This window comes from Zootoca vivipara, chromosome Z1 (genome assembly GCF_965207765.1).
Source record: "Zootoca vivipara chromosome Z1, rZooViv2.hap1.1, whole genome shotgun sequence".
NCBI classification, from domain to species: Eukaryota; Metazoa; Chordata; class Lepidosauria; order Squamata; family Lacertidae; genus Zootoca; species Zootoca vivipara.
In genome coordinates this window covers 1269099-1286109 of record NC_142583.1, presented here as the reverse complement: position 1 = coordinate 1286109, position 17011 = coordinate 1269099, and the positions used below count along the sequence as shown (strand labels likewise).

Genomic DNA, 17011 nt, shown 5'->3' with positions numbered 1-17011 from the left:
ATCCTGCTTACAGGTTTCCCAATGGTGTTTGTGATGCATGTGCAGGCTTCAGGGAAGGCATTTCTAATGTTGGGAGGGGTGTGTGCCTTTTTTTCAATACAGGAGCAGAAAATAGCTGAACAGAGCTAAACTGGTTTCTCCCTCTATGAAACTGGTGCCTCTCCTGTGAGTAACAAAGCTCGAGAGTTTGCCTGTTATTTCTCCTGCATGGAATGCTCTGAGCATCGCTGCCAGGCTGCATGATCCCGTGCAGCAGCCCCCTGCCTGGTGCCTGAGAGTTTATTTTCTTAGCATCACAGAATGATATAATTGTAGACTTGGAAGGGACTCCAAGGGTCATCTAGTCCATCCCTGCAATGCAGGAATCTCAACTAAAGCATTCATTTCCCCCAGGATGACAAGGAACCATTAATGAGTACTCTTTGACCAGTCAACTGGCTACAAAGCTGCTTAACAGCTTCAACCCCAATTTTATCAAGGGTTACCTCATTTAACCCATATTTTTTAGGTTTTCCTATTTTATCTATGTTAACTGCCTTGAATCCTAGAATGGAAAGATGGTGGGGTATTAATAAATTTATAAGTAAGTAAGTAAGTTGTAAGTAATAATAATAGTAATGCTTTTGTATGGTAGAAGTAACAAAGTGAGACTCACATTATCCTCCTGGACAGCAACCAAGGAATGCTGGACTCCTTCCCTACCCAAAGTGCCTCCACTAGCAAGCCATTTCTCTTGGCTGCAGAGCAGGGAAAGGGGAGGCTGCCTCTTCACCCACCCACACTCTCCTGCAACCAAGGACAAGTTGGCTCCTCTCCTCCCACATTGTCAATGAAAGTCCGTGAAATGTTGCACAAGAATTTTTCCCGTCTGCCCATTACTTTCCCCTTGTTTTGTGTCTTTGAGACTGCATGCTATCACTAAAGTATTTTCAGAGTTAACAAGGGTACATTAAATGTCTCTGCTTTCCATTCATGGAGTCCTTTCTACAGGTCAGTTCCATCTGGTGTGAGACGCTGCTGCTGTCATGGGCATCTTCTGCAGGGGAGGCACCACAGATGTTGGCATCCGGAGTGCAGCTGGAAAGCGTCATTGGCCTTAAAAGCTGCTATCCATTTCTGCCAGGTATCCTTCCTTCCTTCCTTCCTTCCTTCCTTCCTTCCTTCCTTCCTTCCTTCCTTCCTTCCTTCCTTCCTTCCTTCCTTCCTTCCTTCCTTCTCCTAAGCTCCAGCTGTTTGCATCTGTCACAAAAGAGCCATACTAGATTGTATTTTAATATTCTGTTGGAAGCTGCCCAAAGTGGTCGGGAAAACCCAGCCAGATAGGTGGGGTATAAATAATAAATTATTATTATTATACTCAGGCCGCTTTATTGTCAGCGACACTCACAGTAGGGGAAGAAATGAAGGAAACGGCACACCTGGATTCTCAGTGTAATAAAACTAGTTTATTTACACAGTAACATGTATGCCACAGAGTATACAGCAAAGTACCACAGCAAACCAGAGTGTTATTGCCCTCTGATCACAAAGGTAGCCTAGGAGTTATATCTATAAAAATGTGTAAATAGATATGAAACAACGGATACAGCGATTCTGTGAACTCCAAACACAGATTACCCAGGAGAATGTATTCTTTCAACAGAGATTATTTCCCACCTGGAGGCATTTGCAAAGAAATACCACTGCCTTTGTGTAGAACTTTTATTTTTTTAAAATAAAAACATATGGATTGTTCCTTAATATTTTACATGCTCTGCATAATTCAATTTAAAAGAAAATATCCCTCAGGGCAAAAGCTATAAAACTTTCTAAGCCTGAGCAAGTTCAGGTCAACTACTTGTATCCTGAAAATGGTATTTTGAAGAAAAAAAGAATTTTTAAAATTCAAGCACATTGTGTGTGTATAAGGTATGTATATAATATATAGACAGGGCACAGGAAAACAAAAGGGCAAAGTGGGTTGTTCTTGTAGTTAGTAAAATTCATTTATAAAAATATGGATAATTTCTTCCTTGTTAAAAAATATTTCAATCTTTTCTGAATTAAAGGGATAATCAAGGAGTTGGAAGCAAGGTATTGGTGGGAGTAAAGGGAAGCACTTCCATACAAGTGAGCTGGGAATTTTGTGAACTACCATCTGTTCTCCCTTCCTTCTAGGCTCAATTGTCTGCTTTGCAGCCAAGAGCTTTCCTACAAGAAATTGGAAGGTGTAGCAACTTCTGTAGAGGTTTTCTCGGGAGTTGAGTGTTTTCAATTGATCTCCCAAGTATAAAGGCTGCAGTTAAGGGGAGCGAAACCCACTGAAACCAATAGTTAGGTGCTGGCACTGTGCATCTAGGCCCTTTCTATTTAGATGGCTGTCATTTTCAAATTATGCATTCCTCTAATCAGAATTCCCAAAACAGCTGGAAAGGCTACTTTAGCAGTTGCAGCAATTTTACAGTGTGAATATTCTTCAATATGTCCTTGGTAAAATTGATTTGGATTGGATGAATAGCTTTCAAAATGCTTGTCATGATGATGGACCTAGGGCTGCATGTCTAAGCTTATATATGGCATCCTTTTATATATTTGAACATGGCTATCATATCACCTTCTCTTCTCCAGGCTAAACATACCCAGCTCCCTAAACCGTTCCTCATAAGGCATAGTTTCCAGGCCTTTGACCATTTTGGCCTCCTCTGGACACGTTCCAGCTTGTCAGTATCCTTCTTGAACTGTGGTGCCCAGAAATGGACACAGTATTCCAGGTGAGGTCTGACCAGAGCAGAATACAGTGGTACTGTTACTTCCCTTGATCTAGATGCTATACTCCTCTTGATGCAGCCCAGAATTGCATTGGCTTTTTTAGCTGCTGCATCACACTGTTGACTCATATCAAGTTTGTGGTCTACCAAGACTCCTAGATCCTTTTCACATGTACTGCTCTCAAGCCAGGTGTCACCTATCTTGTATTTGTGCCTTTCATTATTATTTTTTGCCCAAGTGTAGTACTTTACATTTCTCCTTGTTAAAATTCATCTTGTTTGCTTTGGCCCAGTTGTCTAATGTGTTAAGGTCATTCTGAAGTGTGATCCTGTCCTCTGGGGTATTAGCCACCCCTCCCAATTTGGTGTCATCTGCAAACTTGCTCAGGATGCCCTCAAGCCCATCATCCAAGTCATTGATAAAGATGTTGAATAAGACTGGGCCCAAGACAGAACCCTGTGGCACCTCACTAGTCACTACTCTCCAGGATGAGGAGGAGCCATTGATGAGCACCCTTTGGGTTCGGTCAGTAAGCCAGTTACAAATCCACTGAATGGTAGCATTGTCTAGCCCACATTTTACCAGCTTCTTTACAAGAATATCATGGGGCACCTTGTCAAAGGCCTTGCTGAAATCAAGATAGGCTACATCCACAGCGTTCCCTTCATCTACCAGGCTTGTAATACTATGCAGTAGCAAGAGTCAGTAAAACTTCAGGAGCTGTATTTATTTGTGAACAAAAGATGAGCAGTTCAACACAGCACCAAAGTCTTGCCACACAGGTAAGACTAAGGTTCCAAGTACTTCCAAGCTATGGAGGGATCCCACACCCAACCAGGGCAGGGAGGGGTTTCTGTTCCAAACCAAGCATGGAGGTCACACACAAGTGCAACTCTTTCCTTCCTGCCCTGATTAAATGACAACCATTCATTTATATGGAAGAAGGTAAAAGGCATACTTGGGGACTGTGGCCTGGTTCACACATCATGGTAAGCCAGTTTGTTGCATGGTTTGTGACCATGCAAACATGTTGCTCCTGGAGAGAAGCTTGCACCCACTTGTTTCTCCCATGGGGTCTTTAGTTCAATGCAAGTTTTGCTTAGAGCATTTTCCAAACTTGGAATCATGCGTTATTATCCTTAGCCACAAACTGTCACCACAGGGCAAACCTTGGCTACAGCATACTGAGCCAAACCTAGTTGGTGATGTAAGAGGGGCCAGACTGGATCAAAGCTACACCTGAAGGCTGCCTGGTGTTCCTTAATCCACCTTATATGTTACCTCAGTTCTCTCTCCATGAAGAATCTCATTTATGGGGTACCTTCAATTCCTACTTTGGTGGTTTGGGATTTAAGTAATCATAAAAGTGACATCAGCCCCCAAATCATTGTGCAATTAATTAAAGTACAAAACAGGAGAATACATATTCACGAAACAGGGACATTGAGCCCTTATCAGTGGAATGTGGGCACCCCCTCCCATTAGAGGTATATTTATATCCCTCTCTGATGGCTTTCTGACACCTGCTAAAAACACCTGTTTTGTCTGGCTTTTGAGGACTAAATAGTTGGCTAGCCAGTTCCTGTTCACTTCACTTCTGCATTGAATATATTTTGTAAAGAAGAAGAGTTTGGATTTGATATCCCGCTTTATCACTACCCGAAGGAGTCTCAAAGCGGCCAACATTCTCCTTTCCCTTCCTCACCCACAACAAACACTCTGTGAGGTGAGTGGGGCTGAGAGACTTCAGAGAAGTGTGACCAGCCCAAGGTCACCCAGCAGCTGCATGTGGAGGAGTGGAGACACGAACCTGGTTCCCCAGATTACGAGTCTGCCGCTCTTAACCACTACACCAGGCTGGCTCTCTTTGTATACTGCCCTGAGAATTTTGTTTGAAGGGTAGTATAAAATATGAGAACATAAAACGATAACAAGAAGTGAAAAGTTTGAGGATGCTTTGATGGGCTCTAGATGTTCCCTAATAAAAACCTGTACCAAAGGCAGAATTCCTCTTAACTTTATTGGATAGTTGACCAGATCCTATTCGAATAGTAAAACAGAGTTCAAAAGGCAACAATGTATCACGGTGCTTCCTGGCTTGAATTTGCAGAAAGGAGGGAATAAGTTGTAAACTTCAGGCACTGTCCCATTTTGCTCCTGTTATACCAGCAACATTTCTGTTTCTTCTCTAGCCAAATTCAACATGCAAGATGGTCCTGTAAGAAGTCTGCCACTTTCCCCTTTCACGTTTTCCATGTGCTCCGAGTTCCACACTAACGGACAGTTTGGTATAGTTTTCTTTGATTTTGTAACAAGAGTTGCAGGTGGTTTCATAGAATCGTAGAGTTGGAAGAGACCACAAGGGCCATCCAGTCCAACCCCCTGCCAAGCAGGAAACACCATCAAAGCATTCTTGACATATGCCTGTCAAGCCTCTGCTTAAAGACCTCCAAAGAAGGAGACTCCACCACACTCCTTGGGAGCAAATTCCACAAATTGTTTATGTGTACAATTTTGTTGCTGGAGTCTGAAAAAGATTGTCAGAGCAACAGGTTTTCCAATCCTACATTGTCTAAGCAGCTATTTCAAAATGTTCTTTTTTAAATACCCTATACAAGTTGCAGATTTGAATAATGTCTGACTTTTAGTTTGGTTTTTCAATAGTATCAAATGGGTCTGGTTGAATTGCCAACTAAGCTTTCTTAGACTACACCCCCTTCAAAATATGGGCAATATTGTTTTTTAAGCTGGTAGGCAATTCCCACTGCAAAATTATCTATTAGCTTCAATTCTGTAACAAGGCACTGTTGCTAGTGCAAATAATCATTGACTCAGGTTGCCATCCCAGAAAAGATTACCAGTAATGACACCAAAAGCTCTGAGAACAGATTCAAATTCTTTTAACCCACAATTAATTTCCCAGAACTTTTTTGTGGTTAGGTTTATTGTGCTAAAATAAGCCTGAGTGTCAGCTTTCTAAAAATATATATATTTACAGTAAGTAAATATATACATTTATGGTCAATATGGCTATAAAATTGTGGTGAGCTCAACTCAATGCAAACCCTACAAATGTGTGCCTGTGTATTTAAGGTTTTATTCTTAATGCTTGCAGAAGCGCATTATCAGGGCAACAAGGGCTTTTGTTTAAATGCTGTGCTGTAACAATATTTTGTTTCAGTGTCTTGGTTGGAAATCTGCTTGGTTTGGGCCCAACTCTTCAATGGCAAACCCTCAACAAATCAATGAGGCTTCAATAGGATGTTTGCAAAGCTACTACCAGGCACTACCAAGAATGGAAATGCTTGCCTGGTTGCACCTCTTTCTCCCTCATGCACCCTCTCTTACACAGAATTCCTATTACCATCCTTCATTACCAAATTTACTCAGTGCTACAAAATAAGGAGATGGCAGTGAGTTTATACCCCATGCTCACCTAGAGTACACAACGCTAATACTGGTTGAGATATGCTATCAAAATGCAAAATGAAATCACAAAGCTACTAAAAGACAAGCTACAAAGTTTTGGGATCTGCTGCATAAAACACACAAGGTCATGTAACATTCAATAGTCTACTTTGCACATCAACATGAAACTGACACAAAGCACATATCTCTATGCACAAAAGTAGAGCAGTGGTCTAAAGGAATGTACCCTGCTGCAATGGTCAGTAGTCCATGTTCCACTAGGATGAGCATGCTGGTTAAGTAAGAACTTGTGTGCACACAGATATCAGCTAGAAACATATATAAAACTTGGGAAGGAGGTGCAGCGCATAGGGCAGGTGATTTGCTGTGAGCAACGTGGACTCATACAGGCAAGCATTGTCCCCCTTACCTGTGTGATGTAGGGCTGCATGGGATATTTGTGCAAGGCTCTCTAAAGAATCTGGCCATAGGTCTGTACCAAATTCAGGGGGCTTCATGGAGCAAAACTACCTGTTACATTCTGGGCTGCATTACATTACATTTGGCTCGTTGGCCTTCCAGGTATCCTTTTGACTGTGCCTCCATGATTTGTGCTCATGATGATATTGTGGTGGTTACGCAGAACCCCACTTTCAATACTGTTTGCAAACGTTTTGTGGTCAGCACTGCTTCATTTCCAATCAGTGCATAGCCCGCAACTTCTCGCTGAAATCCTGTAACCTTTTACACCATGGCTGCTCATGTTTATTTTTTGTCTGGCTTTTGTTGTGCTATAGTACAAGAGTGCCCTTCCAGGTGGCAATCATGCAATAACAGGGAATCATTGCAGAACAGCCAATAAAGTGGAATGAGGGGTGGACAGTGCAGAATAATTCTACCACTAATGCACTATTATTGTGTCAATGACATGCTGCAGAATACACTCGCCATTTCCCTCACACCACCCAGTCTGGAGGGGCCTTTTTGTGCTAGGACAGCTGCCTGCCTATAATTTTTGCACTTTTATTTTAAAGCAATAAAGGACACATTCACACACTTTATCCTTAGCTTTGTCTGGTCTTTCTCCGATAATCAATAAGCACTGAAGCAAGAAGATTCAAAGCATTTAAAGAGGCCACCACATATTTTATGCTGGGGTCAGATTTTCATGAACTACAGGGTTGGCATCAGTGAGAAATCCACACCCTGCTCCAAGACCACAGAGCTGACTTTGCTGACATAATTTCTGCAGGTCTACTTTTCAGTTTCTGGTCCAAACATGCACACACTGTTCAAAGTGGCTATTTGTCTCTAAGGCTGAAGTAAACAGGTTAGTCACAGTTTAACAATAAAGAAAGGAAACATCAATCTGGAGAAAGAGAACACATAAGTTTGTGCATCTATGTGCCATGAAAAGGAAAGGGGGCAGATCTGACATAGGGTTAAGTCTGTTAAGCAACGTAAACACTAACACAGCTTTCTCATATAATACATTCAAAAATTGCACATATATCCATAGGAGGAGGAGGAGGAGGAGCAGCAGCAGCAGCAGCAGCATGGGCTCAACACAAGAGCTGTCCACATTTCAAAAACCATCCCCAATTGTGGGAATTAAATACTGGGCTGCAGTTCCATCAGTTCAGAGCTACTCAAACAAGTCCCACCAATACTTTGCAGAGAGATCAGGTGCAGGACTGTACTGTAATGCATCCACAGGAAAAGGTCAGTGTGTCAGGGAAGGAGCGCAAACATTTCTACAGGCCGCTGGACCTGTTTAACCTTTCCTTAGTAGGCAGCAATTCCTTCTGAGCTAATGATGCTTAAACAGCTAAAATGTTCAAAAACTAGATACTGGCAGTAGTTGGATAGCCAGATTCTACATAAACTAGAACTGCTAAACGTAACTGTTATATGATAGCTGCACAACATCTTTTGCCCCAAAGAGAACCACACCTGTAGAAAACTCATCTCTATTTACATAGCTTATTTGTTACATAAAGATGAGCTCTGAGCAACTTTATACCCTGCTTCCTTGTTGCTTTGCAAAGAAGACATGGAAGCCTAGCATTTTTATCCTTGGTTTTGGGGTAAAACACCAGCCTGATAGCGAAGGGGAATAGCTGCTCCTAATACATATTTGCTTCAAACCGTCCCTTTGCTCTTGGCACTGCTCTGTTAACATTATAATTAACAGACGATCAATAATCTTTTTGTGCTGGCAAAAAGAGAAAAACACATCTGCTGCTGCTATTGGAAATATTCTAGACTGATACATCAGAGTTCAGGGTTAAGAAGACAAAGGCACGAAAAAGCAACACACAAGAAAGGTAAACTTGCACCTGGAACTCTGTGGGGGGGGAGGGGAAGCAGTGCAGGCAGGAAATCTGAATGGGAAAATGACCTGTAAGGAGAAGGGATGAGCCCATCTTCCCTGGCACACTTCCACTCAAAATCACTAGTTTGTGTTTTTATTTTTTGGGGGGGCTTTCCATGTAATGTGTCCTTTGACCCCAGCAAGAATAAAAGAAACAGGGAAACTTGTTCAGTCTGCAGCTGACTGTAAGTCACTCAGTGGCCACCTATTGTAGTCCAGGGTTGTCTCATGGGGAAGGAACAATCAAATAAAAGACTGCATCTGCAGGAAGTATGACTGCTATGGCCAAGTCACCCCTGAGATGGAGCCGGGATGACCATGTCTTTGTGAAGAGTGGTGTACCTTCTGGTGGCTCATTCACAGCTGACTCAATTATGTTTGCAGTTGCTGCCATTTGCAGCACTCACTCCACACTCTTACACCTCTAAACAGCAATGCAATAAATAGTGGTTTCCTTAATAAATTTACACACCTCCTTGTCCAAACAAACCACCCGCTAAACTAGGCTTCAGACCTCTTCCTGGCACCTATGACAGGAAACAGAGCTTCCTGGCAAGATAAGTTTGCTCACTATTGGTGACCTTGAGTTCTAGGTTAGAATTTTAAAACTTGCACATAGATGAGGCTGGGGATGAAGAGAGGATTGTGGTGCATCCAAGTGAAAGCAGCGGCTACAAACTAATGTTGCTGCATGATTTTCACTATGCGGCTGAGGGAGTCCGTAGTGGCAAAAGCCAGATACTGGCAACAAAGCCAGTCTTCAAGGCTGACTTTGCATTCCCTGTCCAAAGACTTCTCAGCAAACTTGATCATCATCAGCGTCCGTTTGATGTCCAGCCAGTTTTGGAGCACAGTATCTCTTTGTGCTGGTCTGGAAGAGGCATTGAGAGTCTGAAACAAATCATCCCGGGGACCCCACAGCAAACACTGAAGGACTCCCTTGGCCTCAGATATAAGGATCCTCTCTGATGGGTTAGGGTTTAGCAGGCAGTTAGCAAGCTGCTGAAGCCCCAGGGAATAAAGGGAACGGCAAGGGATACTGGGCAGGTCAGCACAAGTATACTCTTTCTCCTTCAGCTCTGGATTTTCATCAAAGGGATTGCGCAGGTGTAACATTTCATAGATGAGGATGCCGGTTTGGAACTCATCACATTTCTTATACTGTGTTGCTGTGATGATCTCTGGGGCAAGGCGGGACTGGTCTCTTAGGACTTCGGGGTCCACCAGGTGGCTCTTTTGTTTTGCTTGAGAGAAATTGCTCACTATAAGCCTGGCAGGGCAAGCAGCACTGGGAGAGGGCTCCACACTCTCATCGTTCAGAAGGCTTCCCCCTGCCCTACAGTCTACCAGCAAAAGGTTCTCCAAACGCAGATCACAATGAGTGATGTGATACGGTTTCAGGTGTTCTAGACCAGAACACAACTGTAAGAGGAGGAGGCATACCTGCCTTTCATACAAGTCTGGGCTGCTGGCATGGCGGTCTGAGGACTCCAGCACAAAATCTGCCATGGTTAGGTAGGGAACCTCTCGAGTGATGACTACAACTCTGTTGCGCTGCTTGCTTGTGGCTCCTGGCAAATTTGAGCTGTCTTTCTGTGAAACATCCACAGTGTTCTTCTGCCTGTCATCTTCCTGCTCTTCCTCCTCCTCTTCTGGTGAATGAAGATCTTCCCATGGAAGCAGACGAACAGGCACATCAGCTAGGAAATGGCCACAGTCCTGCTGGATGTTGAAGTGGATGGCCAAGCTCTGGCGGATGGCCAGGCTGTGGTAATACTGTTGCGATTCTTTAGCTTTGCTCTTACAGATCTGAAGGGATGAAAGAAAAATAGATCAATTGTCACCCTTGACTACACCCTCCCATTCCAGATACAGAGCAAGGGGAAGAGCATTCCTGGAATGCCTCGTATTCTGATCTCAGAAAACTCATTTTGTAATCTGGAATGTTACTATTCCCCCTTACAATGCAATTTTATGAGTTTTATATTTGCTTGTTGTCATTCACAGGGACTCTAGGACTGGCTTGACCACTCAAAATGAAGGGTTTTAGAATTGCTGTCTGTTTATCAGATATTTTGATCATTTTAATAGATTGTATCCAGTGTTACTCAAACTCACAGTAGAGCACTGAAATGAACAGGGTGGTATCCAAGTAAATTCCACTCAAGTAAGCTATACATCCATTCATTTCAATGGGTCTGCCCCAAGCATGGCTCAGCTTCGATGCAAATTCATGGTTCAGCTTTGAGTAAGAACTTAGTTGATACTGCAACCAGCTTTTTATTTTAATGGGGCGGACACCCATGAGAGGTGGTGGACTCTCCTTCCTTGGAGGTTTTTAAGCAGAGTTTGGCTGGCCACCTGTCATGGATGCTTTAGTTGAGATGCCTGCATTGTAAGGGCTTGGATTAGATGACACCAGGGTCCCTTCCAACTCCAAGATTCTATGATATGCATTTTGGCTCCTTCTTGAGCCTAGGCAAACTATCCTGGGGTAAAACCTCTCATTCAGAAGTTAACTGTCTATATAATCCTTCAAAGCACAGGTGCAGAAGTGGTAAAATTGGTCGCCTATATTCTCTCTGTATCTGAAAATAGGGCACCATTAATTGAAACAGCTACCGTTTAGTTATTCTTGCATCCATAGGGAATTTCTGTCATCACAATTGATTAACTGATGCGGAGAATGGGTTGTCAGAGGATGGACTGTCTAGGTAATAAAGGAAATATCTTACAGCACCCCTATCGTTTGCATTCCAACACCCCCTCATCATTATAGGATGCAGATTATAAAGTTTATGACAAACTGTCAGGGGACCCTGGGTGGGGAGCGAGTTCGCCCAGGAACAGGAACTAAGGGGACCAGCTGAGCAAGAGGAGGGCTGGCTGGAGCGCGAGCCAAAAGGCGGTGCAAGAGCTCTGAGTGAGGCGGAGGGGTCTAGGGATGCTACTGATGCGCGTGTGGGAGAGGAAGTGTCCAAAGGCACTGCAGCAGGGGAGGTATCAGAAGTTGGGGAATCGAGGAGGCTGTTTAGCAGTTCAGGGGAGGGGTCTGGCCCCGCTCCCTCTCCTGAGGTCCGTAAATGGGGAAAGCGTCAGGAACAAAGAAGGAAACGAGGCGGGCCAAGGTTGTTTTGCTCGCGTAGATCGAGACGTGCACCAGTTCCGGATTCTAACTCAGAATAGGCAGTCATGTCTTTCTGAACTCTGAACTGTACATGGAACCAAATATTATGGAACATTTATATGGTACATTCCTTTCTGTATGACTGGCAACTGCTGAACCTTACATGGTGGTGGTTGGCTTGAACAGAGATTTGGGGCTCAACTACATATCTGCTTGTCCCATGATTTCTAGGCATGGTCCGAGAGGTTCATCTTTGGTCCCGCTGCCTTTCCCAGGAAAACCTGCTGTATACTGCTGAATTAGAACAAGGGTAAATCGGGTTTTCTGTGGATTGATACTTGTTCTGAATCAGCAGTAAACTACAGATTTCCCTGGGGTAAGCAAGTGATACAAAAGAAAAACCTATTGGAACCATGCCTAGAAATCACGGGACAAATGGAAGTGTGGATGAGCCCACAGATAAGAAACTGTATTGGGTCATATGATCTCCCCTGGCGCCAATAGTCATCTTAGGCTGCTGTCCAGTTCAGAACATTTTGGTGCACTAGGCTTTGGTATACAGTGATACCTCGGTTTACGACAACGACCTGTTCCGGGGAGCCGGTTGCTCCCCGAGTTCGTCGCTTGCCGAAGGCATGCTTCTGCGCATGCGCAAAGCGCCGATAGAGCGCTTTTGTGCATGTGCGTGCTGCACAGATTGCTTCTGCGCATCCGCGCGGGCAGATGTAAATACTTCTGGATCGCTCGTCGTAAATGGAGGCGGTTGCAAACCGAAGTTCCACTGTACTTACCCCCACCCCACCCTTACTTGAAAAAGGCACCAGGCAAGGGTGCCCACTCTTCCCCCTACTTTTTATAACAGTCCTGGAGATCTTGCTGAATATGATAAGGAATAATGAGGAAGTGAAAGGTATAGGAGTGGGATCCAAACAGTATAAATTAAAAGCCTTCGCTGTTGATTTAGTATTAACTTTACAAGAACTGGAGACTAGTGCAGTTAAAGCACTGGAAATAATACAGGAGTTCGGACAGCTTGCAGGTTTTAAATTGAATAAAATGAAAACCAATGTATTGGGGAAAAATATGACACCAGAAGAAATAAGAAATTGCAGGAAGCCACAGGTTTGATGTTTGTAAAAAAGGTGAAATATCTGGGAGTAAATATGACTGCCAAGAATCAGAGTTTATTTAAAAATAATTATGATAAATTATGGAATGAAATTAGGAGAGATTTGGATATATGGACAAATTTAAAGTTATCTTTGATGGGCCGAATATCTGTGATAAAGATGAATGTACTGCTAAAAATGTTGTTTTTGTTTCAGGTTTTACCTATTGTTGATCATTTGGGTTGTTTTAAGGAATGGCAAAGGGTGTTATCAAGATTCATCTGGCAAGGGAAAAAAACAAGAATTAAATATAAATTACTAACGGATGCTAAAAATAGAGGAGGTTTCTCATTGCCAGATTTGAAGATATATTTTGAGGCAGCAGCCTTTTGCTGGTTGAAAGAATGGTTTTTATTGGAAAACACTGATGTTTTAGATTTGGAAGGTTTTGACAATGCTTTTGGTTGGCATGCATATTTGTGGTATGATAAGATAAAGGTCCACAAAGGTTTCAAATGTCATATAATTAGAAAATCATTGTATAATATGTGGTGTAGATATAAGGATTTGCTAGAAAGGAGAACATTTCACCTTTAGAGGCTAAGCCCCCCCCAAAAACAATTAAATATGGAAACTAAGTGGGTAAAGTATAAAGATATATTGGTGGAAGAAGGAGATCATTTTAAATTAAAAACATATGAACAGAAGAAGGAGATCATTTTAAATTAAAAACATATGAACAGCTAAAGAATAATGTACCGTAAATGATTGGTTGCAATATTACCAGATAAATGAAATGTTTAAAATGGATAAAAAAAGTTGGTTTTCAGATTTAAAAAATCAATCAATCAATCAAAATACTTTATTTGACCGATAGAAAGAAAAACATTTCTCAATACAAATATAAAAATATAAAACTGAAGGCATCAGAGGGATACATAAATGAAGTATGACCGCACTACTGAACCTCCTACAGGTAACCCACATCAAGGCATTCGATTATACGTTTCTGACACTTAAGCGCCAGGAAGAGGAATTTAGCCACCGAGAAGGTTGTTTTCCCAGTGGGCTTGTTTAGCAAATATGCTGCCTGCCGTTCTCTTAGTTGGGAACTAAAGTGAGATAAATATGGGGTTATAAGATATTGCCTTAAATCATTATAAAAGGGACAACTCAGTAAATTGTGTTCTGTGGATTCTACCTCACCCAAGGCACAATGGCACATTCTCTGACTGTATGAGACTCCTCCAAATCTTCCCCTCAAAACCGCCGAATCAAGAACATTCAGTCTGACCGCAGTAAGTAACCTGCGGTATTCCACGTAGTGGATATCTGCCAGGTAACGGGCTGGTGCAGCCTGATAGACCTGCTCCCCTAAAAACATCCCAGATTTCACGCAGGCTATGTCCTCCTGTCTGGCAATATCCCTCAATCTCTGAGCAATCACCGCTTTAGCGTGGCTATACGTCATGGACTCAATATAATGGGAGGACAGACCGCATTTCTGCACTTCCTCTACCACTTCCCCTTCCCATGGAGATTTAAAATTATCCCTCATAATCAGGGGGGGGGAGGGGCAAACCCACCGGTCTGAAACATAGTTTGAGCCATGGCCATAATTTCGCTTTCAGGGCCACATACCTAAAAGCTTGGCAGCCGGTCTCCATCTCATGATGGAGGGATCCTGAGAATGGCCCTGAGGACAGAAGGGGGGATCCTGAGAATGGCCCTGAGGAATTGTGATTGGATAGATTCCAATCTTACAAAGTCCCTACGCGAACCCAAGGCAATGCCCACCAGAAGTAGTGGGAGAACTTTCATTTTAAAGAGTTGCAGGGCAACTTCCACTGTTTGTGTCTGTTTCTAATCAAGAGAGCTGCTTTAGAAGCATTTGTGGCTATGTATCCTCTGTGTGCCAAGAAGGACCTGTTTGATCGAACTATCCGGCCCAGGTATTTGAAACAACTAACCTGCTCTAAGGGAATACCATTAATTGACCACAAATTAGGTTTTGGTCGGGCAGCAAAGACCATTATTTTGGTCTTGTCATAATTAAGATAATTAATTGGCATAATTAAGATGGAGCTCGTGTTGGGTCTCGTATTCATGAAGAGCTAGAAGCATCCTCCTTAACCAAAAATCCAAATTGGAGACGGAATAGTTAGTCTAAAACAAATAATCTCTCGAAAATGTATAATTTATTGTTGGAATGGCATTCAAAAGATGAACAAGTGAAATCTGTAATGATTGATTGGGCGAAAGATGTGGGGCATAGTATCATAATGGAGGATTGGGAAAGATTGTGGAAGAAGAATATTAAGTTTAGTGTGTGTAATGTATTAAGAGAAAATATGATGAAAATAATGTATAGATGGTATTTAACACCGGTAAAACTAGCTAAGATCTATCATACACAAGATAATAAATGTTGGAAATGTAAGAATGTGGAAGGAACCTTTTATCATATGTGGTGGGCTTGCCCCAAAGTAAAAGACTTCTGGGAAAAGATGTATAATGAAATGAAAAAAGTGTTGAAAAACACCTTTATTAAAAAAAAAACCAGAAGCCTTTCTACTTGGAATAGTTAGAGAAGAAATTCCTAAAAAAGATATTACGTTTTTTTTTGTATGCCACAACAGCAGCAAGAATTTTGATAGCTAAGAATTGGAAGATGCAACAGTGGATGATTGGCAAATGAAGATGATTGAATTCATGGAACTGGCTGAGCTGAACGGGAGACTATGTGATCAGGGAGAAGAGTCGGTGGAAGAAGATTGGAAGAAATTTAAAGTTTATATAAAAAAGAATTGTAATATTGGAAGTGTATGGTTTAGATTTGGAAGTACATAGAGGTTGTATAGGAAAAATATGTTAAGTATTTTAGGAATTAGGTATAAGTGTTAATTAAGAATAAGTGAAATGAATGTTAAGAAGATATAAAATGACTGGAATTATGATATGTAAATTACTAAAGTTGATTTACAAGGAAACACAGTAAGGGGGGACAAGAGGAAATCACAAATGTTAAGATATATGAATCATAAATGTGAGTATCTTTTTTCTTTTTCTTTTTTGTATTTTTATGTTTAATTTTTTTTCTTTTCTTTTCTTTTCTGTGTATTTTCATATTCTGTATTTTTTATTCTTATAAAATGAATACATATTATTTGAAAAAAACACACAAAACTGCTAATGTGAAAGTACTCAGCAGGAGTCATGTTGGGTTCTCCCTCCCACTGTGCACTGTTCAATAATTAGAGCCTTGCACATGTTTTGTACTGAAAACTGCCCCTATCTGGTTGCTTTTCATCCCTGAAAGTGTTGTTTACTGCAAACAGTAGTATCAGGGAAAACAAAAACCAGGTAGGCAGTGATTTTCAGCAGAAAACCTGTGCAGGGTCCCAACTGAGAGCACATTTCAGAATGGGACCCTGCGGCTAACTTTTCTTCAAATTAAAAGTGACCAGGAGAAGCACACTTGTTTAAATACCTGACTAGTATCAAATGCAATTTGGTCCTTAGGCAGTGAAATCATAGTTCTGTAAGTCCTTGCCATAAAAAGTCTGTATTTAATTGCAATCTGTAAATCTATTTTTTAAAATATATTTTTCTGTAAAATTATGTATTGTATTATTTTAATTTCTACATTGTAAACTACTTTATTATTTAATAAAATAATGTACACTTTTGAAAATAAATAGAAACAAAGTAATTTAAGTTGCTCCTCTGTATAAATAATGAAAAAGTGTAGCTACTCATATAACTAATTATAACAGCAGTTTGCTAAATAGGCAAGAATAGTTTTTTTGTTTTTTTTAAAGTCATAAGTGTAAAAAAACAAACAAAGGGGAGGCCAATAAATTCACTTTAAAGAAAGAAGGAATTTGGGGCACTAACATCCTCAGGTTTTGTTTACTCAATGCATTTCTGAAGGGTCATTGGAGGGCATTTTCCCAGGACCATCCTGGAAACATATGGAATGGAATGTATGAGAAAGGGCTTAAAGAATGATCCTAAAAATTGCTGCTCTAGCAAATAAAAGTTTATAACAGGATATACAAGCATGTAAACCCAAACATGGCTTAAGCTAATAATGAAATCCTGTTATTCTGCTGCAATTATTTTTTATTTTTTATTTATTGGATTTATATACAACCCTCCATCAGGAGATCTCAGGGTGGTTCACAGGATAAAATATAATTATTTAGGATCAGGATGAAATTACTGTTTTGAGGTTGTCGGTGT

General features: G+C 41.5%; 1 protein-coding gene across 3 annotated transcripts in view; it reads right to left on the bottom strand.

Annotated features, from left to right (window-relative positions):
- Positions 1-1423: 1423 nt before the first annotated feature.
- The window catches only part of PEAK1 (pseudopodium enriched atypical kinase 1), a 76118-nt gene continuing 60530 nt past the window's right edge, over positions 1424-17011 (bottom strand). For all 3 annotated transcript variants that reach the window (XM_035112191.3, XM_035112193.3, XM_035112189.3), the window contains one exon: positions 1424-10339. In XM_035112191.3, coding sequence (XP_034968082.2) covers positions 9209-10339 — 1131 coding nt within the window. In that variant the 3' untranslated portion in view covers positions 1424-9208. The remainder of the gene's footprint in view (positions 10340-17011) is intronic.